We start from the raw sequence: 13,241 nt of genomic DNA, 5'->3' as shown, positions 1-13,241 counted from the left end.
AAGTGAGACAAAATACCTTTGAAATTTGTGAAGCTATTTTAATTCATTATTAGAAACTTAGAAATTTTATAATAGAATAAATTATATACAATATGTATACATAAATTTCATAATACAATTATGTCATAATAATTCATTTTAATTCATTATTATATACCTATTACAAAAAGATTATTTTTGCTTATTTGTATATAATTTGTTTATATTAGGTACATAGTAAAAGTATACAAAAAAAATCATTAAAGATTTTACAAGTAATGCTTTGTTGAATTTTTTTTGCATTTTTTACTTATTACCTACTTCAATCATTTTAGGATTTTGGGCACCCCATGAAAATTGGAAAACCCGGCGCCCATGTCTCTCAGCCTCCTCTAGTAGCTTCTCAGTTTCTTTTCTTCCCACGATAATTACATACTGGACTCGACTTATTTTCTCTCTGTATATTATAGGTTAATTAATTAACATCGAAAATAATCGTCCTGCAAACTACCATCATCCCTGTATTACTAGAAATATAAAACCATATCCATATTATACTAACAACTTTATTCTTAATAGAAATATGGACCTATGTCGGCAAAAGCTAATAATCAACACATCTTTATAATATATAGGTTTCACCTACGATGAGTGTCTACAAACACATGTCTATATGGTATGAGTTTTAGTCGTCTCCTGTCATTGTACGTATATATATATATTAGTATTAAACAAACAATATTTTGTTCTCCGATAAAAGCACCGCGGCAGTCCGGCGTCGGTAATACAATATTAAAATATAATAGTTATATATTATTATTATTATTATTATATATTAGATAAGTACCATGTTTTCTAGAAGCGTCCATTATAAGTGCTTTTGGTAACAGAGTTTCAAAATTATCTTCATACTTCTTCTCGTATTATGATATACAAAATCACTACATATAGCTGTCACAGCTGCGAAACGTTTCGTAACGCTTAATATATAGGTTAATATATAAATATTATATATTATATAATTAATTAATAATTATAATATAATCGTTCACACCAGAGACGCATATTATATAAATGGGAAATATTAGTCGCGGATTCAAGTGAGGAGGATGTCACCGTTACTAAAATGAATTTTAATATACACGCTAAAAACATAGAAATAAGATCATTAAGAGCCTAGATATTTTAATTTTAATAAAATTAATGAATTAATGAATTTTTAAACTTTCGATTGAAATGACATAAAAAATAAAATAAATGTACTACTTAAACGTATGCTAAAAATTATGAAAATTACACAGTTAGTAAATAATTTAAGAAATATACTAATGTTAAGAAATTCCGAAGAATAATATTTTGAAAAAAGATTATTACGCTCTAAACTAACTTACTCAAAAAAAGATTGATATTTAAAAAAATTCTAAAAAATATACTACTTGACTTAGATAAATGTTTTTATCATCAAAATTATTCATTTGGTCGGATTAAAAACTTGGCTATTTATAATTTTTCCAGATAAATTTAAATCAAATTTTAAATTTTAAAATTTTCAGTATTTAAAAATAAATATACTTTTTTTATTGATCCAAACAAAACATCAGCGACAACGGCCATTAGTAGTTATAGTTATTTATTGCAATACTTTTTTTTTAAATTATACGTGTAGCACAATTGACTATAAATTATAAACAAAAAAAAAATGTTTAAATAATGATTAGAACGAAAGTTATTTTATCTGCCAGGTCTATATCCACATAATATTATGAAAAAAAGTATTAAAATAATTTATCAAAAATGTTTGAAAAATGTCTTGGTATACCAACCTACGGTCAAACCAAACCTTGTGTTACCTTCCGTGTCTGATATTTTTAACCAGTGAGTGAAAGGTTAAATTAAATACATTTTATGAATATTAATTGATTTATGTGATTTTCGATATTTCATAAACAACCGCTAATTTATTACACGTATACAATATATTGCATCTATAGCCAAACATTTTTACTATTACTGTCAACCAATCTAAGGATAATAATTTATTGATACTATAGAGAACCTTAAATTATGATCGTACTCAAATTATTTTATGCAAAGCTGGAATTATAATATCATTTTTTTATTTGATGTTCAGTACATTTTTGAAAAGATTTTTTAAGGAGTTTAATATAGGCAATTTTAAAGATCTTAAAAAAAATTGTAATTCAAAGTAAGTAAAGAATATATTTAAATGTCTTTATGCCAATAGGATATTAGCTCGTAGGTTTTCATTGACAATAATAATGATTCTTGATTACAAAATTATTATAGAAAATCCATTAAAAAATGTAGAAAACACAGATACAAATTAGAAATCAAAACATTTTTAGGGCATATAACATATATTTTTTATCGTAATGTTCTGTTGCTCTATACCTCACTAAATCATTTCTAATCTCGTTGATTTTATTTTTCAATTGACCGCAACTTTACCTGATTGTAAAGTGTTACTAGTGTATTAAAATAACATTTCAAAAAACCTATAGCCCATAGGTTAGGTTAGATGTCTTCTAAAATATTGTCTGTCGTTTTCGTCTTAAGTGTTTTATCATCTATTATTATTCACTACCAGCCACCAGGTATATTAATTGCTTAAAATCAGACTTGAAAGGTTTCAAATTTTAATAAATATTTATTTATCGCAGCTCATAAAGTTTTGATACGCACTTACATAATATTTGCACACCTGTCGATCGATATAATAATCGACAGTGGACATTAATCGCATGTGTATGTTTCAGGCAAAACGCCGTCCGAGTGTACAACTGCACTTCCGGAGCACTGAACCCGCTCCGTTGGGAAGAGCTTGGTAACCTGTGCCAGTACCACTCGCTTACCGCGCCGTCCAAGTACTTGCAGTGGTATCCGGGCTTCTCGTTCCGTACCAACCGCATGGTGCACAGGCTGTGCGAGATCCTCTTCCACTTCGTCCCCGCGTTCGTACTGGACATCGTACTACGGCTCACCGGGTCCAAGCCCATGTGAGTGTTGTCATTGCATTAACTTCGTCAAGTTAAATGTATCCGCAGTAATATTATGACGTTGTGGTTACCGCTACGACAAGTCCGGCAAAGTCGGGCGTTTTTTATAAACTTAAAAAAAAAAAGCGGAGGAAAATAGGTAACCGCTCTGCAGTACCTACAGTGCCTAGGTGTCGATAGTGTATCTATCACAATTGATTAAGTTATTGCGTGTAAGGTATAATAGGTACGTCTGTGCATAGGCGGTACTACGGGGATGGCAGAGTAAGCAACTGCCCCTCCTGCGAACCCTACCTGTATTAATACATAATTCCTTATTAACGACCCCCCCCCCCCCCCGAACATATAGTTAGATGATTAAAATATTTTCTGACCCCCCTGCCAAGAGGGTCTAGTACCGCCTATGCGTCCGTGTAAAACAATTGAATTCAATGATAGATCGTTGCATACGAAACACTATTCTGAGGCTAGCTAAAAAAAAAAATGATGTACTATTCAACGAGATTACCAAAATTTATTGACAATGGTAAATCGTTCCACTCAGAATCTAAAAGTGAAGTCGGCCATAATACAATAGAATTTAAAGTATACGTCCGAAGTTTTCGAAGATTTCAAGTAGGTTATCTAAGTAAATTAGAACCTATAGTTGAGATGAAAAATATAGGTGAAATTAGAAAAAAAATTAGGTACATACTGATTATTAGGTGTCTTAACAATTCAGCATTTAAAGCATTTAAACTTAATGATTAAAGTTAGAAATTATATTAGTAACTATTAGTATTGGTGTATAAAAACAATTTGAAAACCAACGAATTTAACGATTGTTTAGTAGGAAAATGCTAACGGTGCCCTCCCCCCACCATAATTTTGTTCTGGGACCCAACTAAATTACAGTGATAAGGTTTAATTAAAGGTAGATATATGGTATGCCGCAACTTATGAATACATTTTACACGATTCCCCTCCTATAGTTTTACTAGCTACCATTGCAATCTTAAAAACAGGTCACTGTGGAAAACCGTTACCAATCCTGAATTACTGGTATTTAAAAGTTTATTTTCTTTCAAAACATTGAGTTTAAAATTAATTAATCAATAAATACAACGATAAGTTCCACAAGACAAACTCTTTTAGAAACATATACCTAGATTAAAATTGATTGTTAGTTATATTTTAAAGTTTTTGTTACTCATTAAATAACGTCTTTCATTAAATAATTTATTGATCACTAGCACTTGATAATCTTTCGACATGAGCACCCAAAATTAAAACGTTAAATAAGAAATTCAGCGATTTATAAATTTTGTTATAATATGATGTGTATTGTGTTTGGTTTCCGATTAACTGAAAAATAGCTAGTTAGAAAGTTAACGAAATAGTAACTTTCTAACTAGTTAATGCTTTGAGTTACCACTGGCAGTGCCGATCATAATATTATATTACTATCTTATTTCTATATTAGACATTAATTAAAATAGAAAATTATAATACCTTCCTATTTTGCAAAAGTGTTTCGATACGATAAGACATTAGAAAATTGAAAACCGTTTTCTAAAATATGTTTATTGCCCAGTGTATAATTTCCCACAAGACACAGTTGAAATTATTATTAGGTACCTAATACTAATACTCGTAAACTGCCGAAAATTTGTTTCAAATTTAATTCGACAATAATGCACACCCCAGCATGGGCATAATCCTTATTATCATTACAATATTGATTATGTTTATTACCAACTTATATGGGGTGACATTAGAATATGTATTATTGTATTAACACTAATGTTTAATACATTCATTAAGCACATCGAACATATTTGTATGTAGAAAGAATTGCCTATCCTTAGCGCCTCAATAATTGATATTCACGGTCGTTAGGTTATTCTTTACGTGACAGGATTTTGACAATATGTCAATTTTTCTACCCAAATTCATTTTCAAGCCTTGAAGTTTGTAACTAATGCACACAAACATACCAAAGCTATATCACGAAACAAATTTTACACTATTAAGCTTAAAGCAGTATTGGGAAAATAAACCTTGTTTAAGGTTTATAATAAATACTAATCAGATTAAATTTTAAATTTTAAAATCCATATACATTTGTTGAAATTTGTCAATATCTATAAATACGGGCTAATATAAATATATAATATTTTATAATGCATGAAAATAAAGTTTAACAAAATGAAATCGAAAAAAGATTCGAATTTTTAATTGCTTGATTGGCTTCCATGGAGTATGAATAATTTTACCAACTAGTTTTTCAGTCAAATTGTATTAATTCTAATATCAATATATTTGTATTACCTACTTTGGTATTACAAATTCAATGATAATTATGGAAATTTGTCAATTTTAAACTACACTCAAATCTTTATAATATGCTCTAATAATCAGTTAACAAAAGTTTCTAAGCCAAAACTGGCTATCAGTGACCAGTTTGTAAGATGAGTAAGCACTAAACCTCATACACCGATATAGAATGTGATAAATTTCAAATAATTTTTTTGTGGCGGGGGTGGGAGAGAGGGCACCCGCTCTCATTCTTGCATAAGATTTATAAATAAGTATTCTTCAGTATAAGAACATAAGGTAGTGTCTGAGTGATGCTAATAATCTTAAAAACGGTGTCTAATACAATGTGTGTTCGACAGGATGTTGAAAATTTATAGACGTTTCAAAATGGCAGCACGAACCGGAGAATTTTTTGCACTTCACCAGTGGGATTTTATCAGCAAGAACATCCAGGAGCTCAACAAAGACATCTCGTTTGTCGACCGGCGTACATTTCCCGTGGACATCACCCAAGTGGTGTGGGACACATACGTCAAAGACTATGTGTTTGGCATACGGAACTACGTACTCAAAGATCCACCGTCGACCATCCCTCAAGCTTTGAGTAAACTCCAAAGGTATAAATGAAGAAAATGTGTAAACACAGTCTGCTCAAAAAATATACTATTATAATATCAACATTGTTTCATTTCAGATTTTATTGGATGCATAGGATGGCACAATGCGCATTTATCGGGATGGTAATACATGTCCTCAAATCAAAGTGATCAGAAACAAAATTTTATTTTTGTATAATATTAACTACAAATATTATAATTATATATTAAGTTATGTTACATGAATAGTATTAAGTAATTGAACATTTATTTTTTTTTTTTAGTGTTACATAACAATTTATGTAAAATTCTATTACTTTATGGTATGCATAGTATAATTTTTAGTAATAAAATTAATTTTATTGATCATATCATTACAATATGTAAAAAAAAGTTCTATATATATATATATATATATACACACACACACACACACATATATATACCATAAAATATATTAATACCTACTATTGATATAAGATAATAATTTTTCGGGCATCATTAAAAGACACCAATAATAATAGATAATAACCGCAGTCTTTTTGTTGTTTTTTTTAAAAATAAAATAAAATATTTTCCATTTTTTAACACGGAATTACGTCAATAGAATTTAAAACAATCCAACGATATGTCATACAAAGCACAACTCTAAATAATTATAATGGTATCTAGATATCATACCAGTGAGCAGTATACATAATGTTACAAGATCATAGATCACTACGTATAGTACATAAAAAAGTTAAGTTGTATAGATGATATTGTCTTGTCATTCAATCGATTATGATAAAAATTTTTAAAAAAAGTAAATCATGTTGTTAATCTTTGGAAGAAACAAAATATTAAACAAAGAAAAATACACTAGTGTAAAAAAAAAAGAAAAAGTTATAATAATAATAAAATTGAAACTATTTTAAATCTCTAAGAGATAAAAATGGAACGAAGAACTTAATACTAATACAAATAAATATTACTTAGGAGCTAAAATATACATTACAACCATACAAAAAGTTAATTCTTGTGTATTTCTTTTTCTTTTAACCAACTGCATGATAGCAAGGACATTTTACAAACTAATATGTTTCATTCTTCATATAAGTCTTATCAGTTATAGGGTATTTTAGAGCTAGTCAACATTCTGGAGTTCTCGCTTAACCAGTCGTGTAAGCAACTAAAAAATAATAATTTTTCAAATATTAGTTAAGACATTAACATAAAAACTAAAATAAAAATAAAAAAAAATACTATTTCATGGAAACATCCATTACTGAGCATGTATATATTATATTATACACTGTTACAGCCAACAAAATATTTGTATACATATATGATTATAATATGTGGAGACCAGATTTTTATGTTCTAATAAATGGTGATATTATAATATGTATTTATGCAGTAAAAATATAGAGAAATATTTGCTTAATATTCTTTAACCCTTATACGAAAAATAAATAAATTAATAGTTATATGTATTATGATTTAAGTGTAGAACTTAATTTAATTAACTTAATTTTATAAATTTTTTAAATCTTAAACAATAGAACTACAAAAATGTGTTATAGTTGTAAAAAAATTACAACATAATCAAAATAAACGATTAAAACTACTTGAACAAACATGTTTCATTAAATGGAAACAATTTATGACAATATTACATATTCATATAGCATGATATCTATATGTTTTACTTTAAATAATTTTCTACAGAAAAATGTATCGTACTAATACTGCTAACACAAGCGGTGCACAGAGGGCTAAAATTAGTGAGAATTGGAAATTTAAAAAAAATGATAATTATAGTTTTCTATGTTTTTTTTTTTATCTGGATTTACACTATAGGACATTTAGATAGTGTTATTGATATAAGATAGGTTATATTTTGTCTTGTGACCACTCTTTTAATATTAAAAAGTGAACTTTTATGAACTATTTAGTATGCCGTAAATTTGTAACATTCTATTAGACAACCAATCTCTTAAAAATTTTATATATGTTCAGAATTTCCAAAATAAATTATCAATATTGATTAAGTTACAAATAAAACTATAAACCACAATAAAACATCTTTTAGGTTATGTCCATTACATGCACATATTTGATTCTTTGAACATATATTACATTTTTCAGATCGATTAAGTTTTAAAAAATGGCAAGCTCAAGGTGTACAATTACAAAATTAATTTAAATAATAGTTCAAAACCAGTTTAAAACAGAAATTGGACTAATAGTGGAATTAAATTACAGGATTAAAGTACAACGTTTTTTCTATAACCATAATTGAAGTAGCAATATTATGGATGTTGATGAACAATTAATATACGGATTCTTTTTCAAGTTTGCTCATGTGGATATGAGATAGTAAATCATGAAGAATTTGATATATATGCAAGGAAACGGCAATGCTATTTGTAACAAAATACCCATGTTTTTACATGTCTACTACTATTCATAAAGTCTTGATACATGGTTCGGAAATTATAAAAGTTGCATTATTACCAACAGGCCCATTATCAGAACATACGCTAGGCAACTCACCATAAAGATATGAAAAGAAATAGAATATCAAATATAAAAAAACACAGAAGTAAAAATACAATGTGTGATTTATTGAATAATCTTTTAATTTCTTCCAATCTATTTATTGTAAGTTTAAAACAGAAAACTTCAAAAAAAAAAAATAATAACTATGGCACGAATATCAAAATTTGATCAACTTTAGTAAATGTAAATGGTAAACAGTAAATGGTTCTGAAATAGAAATTCTTCTAATACTGACATGGACAATTCTTCTACATCAAAATAAAATAGTTAAGAGGACGCTAACCAGCCATCTGTTATCTTCGTCTTACAAGTGCGTAACATAACAAAAATGTACACTCATGAGAACGCGTTTAGCTCTGTTGCTTAAAAATTAGAGTGAATTGACCTATTATGAAATTTGATGTTAAGTACACTATCTGTGTTTGTATGCAGTTTTTTTTACAATAGTTCAATATTTTAGGTAAGTAATGTGTTTATAATATAGTGTACATTAAAAATGCTCATAACTCACTCAAAAACTGAATTATCGTAAGAAACCCACATACAAACACAAGTAATGTTCTTACCATCAAGTTTCAAAATAAGTTGATTCACTCTAATTTTTAGACTAACTGAGTTAAACGCACGGACTATGATTAACAGGACTGGAAACAAATAATAGTGCACTGTATAATGAAAAGATCCACATTTGTTACGAAAAGTCAACGAGCGATTGTAGTGACATCTATAGCTTCCTACACTGTTCTATTACTATATATAGTGAATACATTTTAGTTATTCGATCGTTCGTTAACTTTCTGTAACAGATCTTGATCAAATGATAAAGGTTCGTTTCCAATCCTGTATATCTTAGTCCATGGTTAAACGTAATCAGCTGAGCGTAAATTTGGTATATTATGTACTTGTAAGACGGAGACATCAAATATCTATGTAGTGTCTTCTCAAGGATATAAAATGTAGCATACACAAAAAATTAATAATAAATGAAATGTGTTAAGTAAATATTTATAATTTTAAGTTAAAATTAAAATTTTTTTTTTATTATTAATATTAAATATAAACTATTAATAAAAATAAAAATATTAAATTTATGTTATAAAGGAAAGATTTTTATTGTAATTTAATTTTTTCCAATTTGTTCTAATTTTAACCCAAAACGTAATAAAAACATCACATTTCCTATACGCTATTTTCTTTTAAAAAGTGGTCTATTATTTGTTGTTCAAATAGAAATATTCTTAAAATATGCCATAATGTATAAAATGTTGTCTCACATCTAATTATGCAAATTGATGCAAAATAAAATTGTGTATGTATATTTGTTCTGAGAAGAAACTTCAAGAAACCTCACCAAAATGATACTATATAGATACTGAATAGCCTTAGTAAAACGATGTAAAAACATAAAAACCTGGTCTCTGAGTTTATATGTATAGTTTTTCACGATAATAACCTCGGAGCTGACAATGATCATAATGATTAAGGAATAATTTAACAAACTTACCAATATTGCAAGTACATTGGAACCCATAAGCATATAAAAAACACTTGTCCAATCAAAAAGGTCGGATATATAAGCAGCTAGAAGAGGTCCAACGGCTGCCCCTAATTTTAAATAAAAATAAAAATAAATTAATGATTTAATTACACTCAAATGAAATAACACGGAACAGCTAATAATTTTTATGTGTATACCAATTGATCCAGTGCCATCAATAATAGATGTAACAGTAGATAATGCTTTGGAATTTCCTTTTAAAGAACTGTGTGTTCCTAATTCAGCAGATACCGCAGTAGTAATCAGAGCGTATGGTCCATTAACCAGACCACCAGCAACCACCAATAATGCAATGTTCACAATTAAGCTGACCGAAGATAACAAATTGTAGGCATAAAGCTGAAAACGAAATGATTTTATTCTTTAAAATTTAAGGAAAAAATAAATTAGGGATTATACTTACAGATGGAATGGCCAAAAACAACATAACTGCACAAGTACATGCACTTTTTCCAAACATATCACTGAATATTCCTGCGGCAATTCCACCAAAAATACCACCAACATCAAACAAGGTTGACAAATCTGCACTTTGCGAAGGGCTATAGGTAGCTATAGAAAAATGTAAATTATAATACATTTCATTTATAGTAATGGATAATAGATTAACATCTACTTACAAGAATACTTAATATAATTTGGTAACCAGTATAGGAAAGTGTAACTGACTAGTTTTGCAAAGAATAAACACATGGAGAATTCGATTACACCCTAAAATATAAAATGATAGACCACAAATTAATTTAAAAAAGAAAAATGTCAAAAAATACATACAGGAATTTTGATGGCACCTATGAAACCAACAGCTTTCTTTGGTGAACCATTTAAATGGGAAAGAATTGGACTGCCTTCAGTTTTTTCTTTTACTTCATCCTAAAATGTTAAAAATATATATATAAATATAATATTTGTGCATTATTTTTCTAATGTGAAACCATCACCTGTTAAAAGCTAAAATTAAATTGAAATACTAATAAGTTACAATATAATATTATAATAATAATTATAATATTTTTTTTAAATCTTAAGTTACATTAAACTAATATTAATATTTCAGTTATCTTATTTACTATATAATTTGTCAACCATGAATTATAATAAGTTATATATCTACAATAACAACATATAAAAATGAAAATAATACATTCTAACATATTATAATTATGGTATAACATAATTAAGGTACGTACATGTAAAGAATAAAATATATATATTATACATTAAATAGTATATTAAGTCAACATTCAATGACTGACAAACTTGTTTTCATTTTTTTTTTTAATTAAACACAAATTTCTTAAGTTTTAAAAAATGAAAACAGATTGTATAATATTTTATTCCAATAGGTATAATGAAAAATATTGATATATTAACATTTATTATAATAGTCATATTTATTTCTAATAATCAATTCTTAATAATAAGTATTGTGATGATTATTAAGTGATTCTGGTGAAATAAAAACTGGAATTGTGTTTTCACATTATGATTTCTTGTGCAATACATTACAATTGTATTACAAATGGTTAAACAATCATAAAACAATTAAAATTAATTCAGTGATCCCAATAAGTGACACATTTATCAAGCAAAAACTGGCCACTGCCGTGAAAAAACACAGGTATAATTATTGAAGTAAAAAAAAAATTATATTTTAATATAATCAAATCACAATATTCAAATCTATTTAAAATATAATTAAAATGTACAAAAATGTTCTGTCTGTTTGTTGCACCATTTATTCGATAACGCCATACAATTTTTTCAAAAATTATTATTGAAAAAGCTTTAATTGTTATTATATTGTTATTAAATTATTATTATAGTACCAATATACGACAAAATATTATTTAAACATTTTAGTGATTTAATATTATATTTAGTAAATCCCACCACAACAATATTGTACTGTGCAATGTGTGCAAACATTTGACAAAAATCTCTTTAGATAAATGAATTTGCATAGTACAACTTACAAAAGTTTACAGGCGTCTTGGGTAATCTGAAAGCATTGGAAGTCTAGAAATGTGCAACAGGCACACTGTTTACATTATTGGACATCACTGGGCAGAAAACGAATAATATTTAAACATCAGTTTATCATAGAAAGCTTTGTTTACTTAAATCAAAATAGTAGGTAATATATTAAGAATGATTAAAATAATTAATAACATCTATTAAATAACAGCTTTTGTACTATTTGTATTTGTTACTAGGGTTAGCCTATGTGGTTTCAAATGAAACATTTTGAAATTTGAGTAAACATCCTCACTTGATCTTTTAAAATGACATAAATAAAGTAGGTAATATAAATTAAATCATTAGTTATAATTTACAGAAACATAAAGAGCAATTTATTAAGTAATAATATTAAGAACGTTTTCCCAAAAAAACGGCATGATAATTTAAATTTAATAACAAGATATCAAAATATCAATATTTTGATTAAAAATTTGTATGATTACTTATGTATCACAAATCAATTGCAGTAAAAGGAGGAAAATATGTAGATAATCATAATTGCAACTCATAAATTTGTGAAAACGTACTATTATAATACTAACATTAACTAGCTAGAACTATGTTTTAAAAAAAATGATACAAAATTTGTTTAAACAAATTAAAAAAATAAATAAATTGAATAGTTATTAAAGCAAAGAATAGAACTTTACCTTGTTAGAAGGTAACAATGACAACTCCTTAGATGATATATCGCCAAGAGGTATAGAGACCTCTTGTGGGGAAGTGCTGGGTTTTTTCTAATGAAAACAAGCATAACAAAAGCATCAGAATGTTATAAATATGTATTATTATTATATTATTTATGTTACTCAGATTCATGCTATTAAGCAATAATGCAGAGTAAAAAAAGCTACAAACAAACATTTGCCAACATTTTCATATTAAAAATTAAATCCACGATTATGGCATATTGAATGTTTAAGCCACAATTAAATATTAAATTCAAGTCACTTTGAAAATATTTTGAGAAAAGAATATTAAATACATTTATGAAACATCTTGACAATTAGTTAAATAAAACATGAATATATTACAAGACTAAGAATCATACTGCTATAAACATGTATTGATTTATTATGATACACAAACATAATTAACAATAGAAATAATTACACAACAAACATCACAGGCCAAATTCTTAAACCAACATTCAAAGTAATAATTAATTGTCAAATTTTAAAATTATTATATAAAAAATAAAATAAAGCATCACACGAATTTGTGTTA

The 13,241-nt window shown here is 27.1% G+C and overlaps 2 protein-coding genes across 6 annotated transcripts in view; one reads left to right on the top strand and one right to left on the bottom strand.

Annotated features, from left to right (window-relative positions):
- Positions 1-6,686, top strand: part of LOC100162989 (putative fatty acyl-CoA reductase CG5065) — a gene marked incomplete in the record, with an annotated part of 56,835 nt that extends 50,149 nt beyond the window's left edge. Inside the window, 3 exon segments of the mRNA XM_029485890.1 lie at positions 2,757-2,996; positions 5,654-5,911; positions 5,989-6,686. Coding sequence (XP_029341750.1) covers positions 2,757-2,996; positions 5,654-5,911; positions 5,989-6,061 — 571 coding nt within the window.
- Positions 6,687-6,896: 210 nt separating this feature from the next.
- The window catches only part of LOC100165070 (glucose-6-phosphate exchanger SLC37A2), a 17,930-nt gene continuing 11,585 nt past the window's right edge, over positions 6,897-13,241 (bottom strand). For 2 of the 5 annotated variants that reach the window (XM_016803662.2, XM_016803663.2), the window contains 7 exons: positions 12,665-12,751; positions 10,767-10,865; positions 10,613-10,703; positions 10,396-10,544; positions 10,130-10,331; positions 9,939-10,039; positions 6,897-7,061 (listed from right to left, as the gene is read on the bottom strand). In XM_016803662.2, coding sequence (XP_016659151.1) covers positions 7,017-7,061; positions 9,939-10,039; positions 10,130-10,331; positions 10,396-10,544; positions 10,613-10,703; positions 10,767-10,865; positions 12,665-12,751 — 774 coding nt within the window. In that variant the 3' untranslated portion in view covers positions 6,897-7,016. The remainder of the gene's footprint in view (positions 7,062-9,938; positions 10,040-10,129; positions 10,332-10,395; positions 10,545-10,612; positions 10,704-10,766; positions 10,866-12,664; positions 12,752-13,241) is intronic. The other 3 variants (XM_008183909.3, XM_008183908.3, XM_008183910.3) reach the window with 3 other exon arrangements.

This window comes from Acyrthosiphon pisum, chromosome X (genome assembly GCF_005508785.2).
Source record: "Acyrthosiphon pisum isolate AL4f chromosome X, pea_aphid_22Mar2018_4r6ur, whole genome shotgun sequence".
NCBI classification, from domain to species: Eukaryota; Metazoa; Arthropoda; class Insecta; order Hemiptera; family Aphididae; genus Acyrthosiphon; species Acyrthosiphon pisum.
The sequence above is the reverse complement of the archived record's forward strand: the minus strand, read 5'-3'. Positions and strand labels throughout refer to the sequence as shown.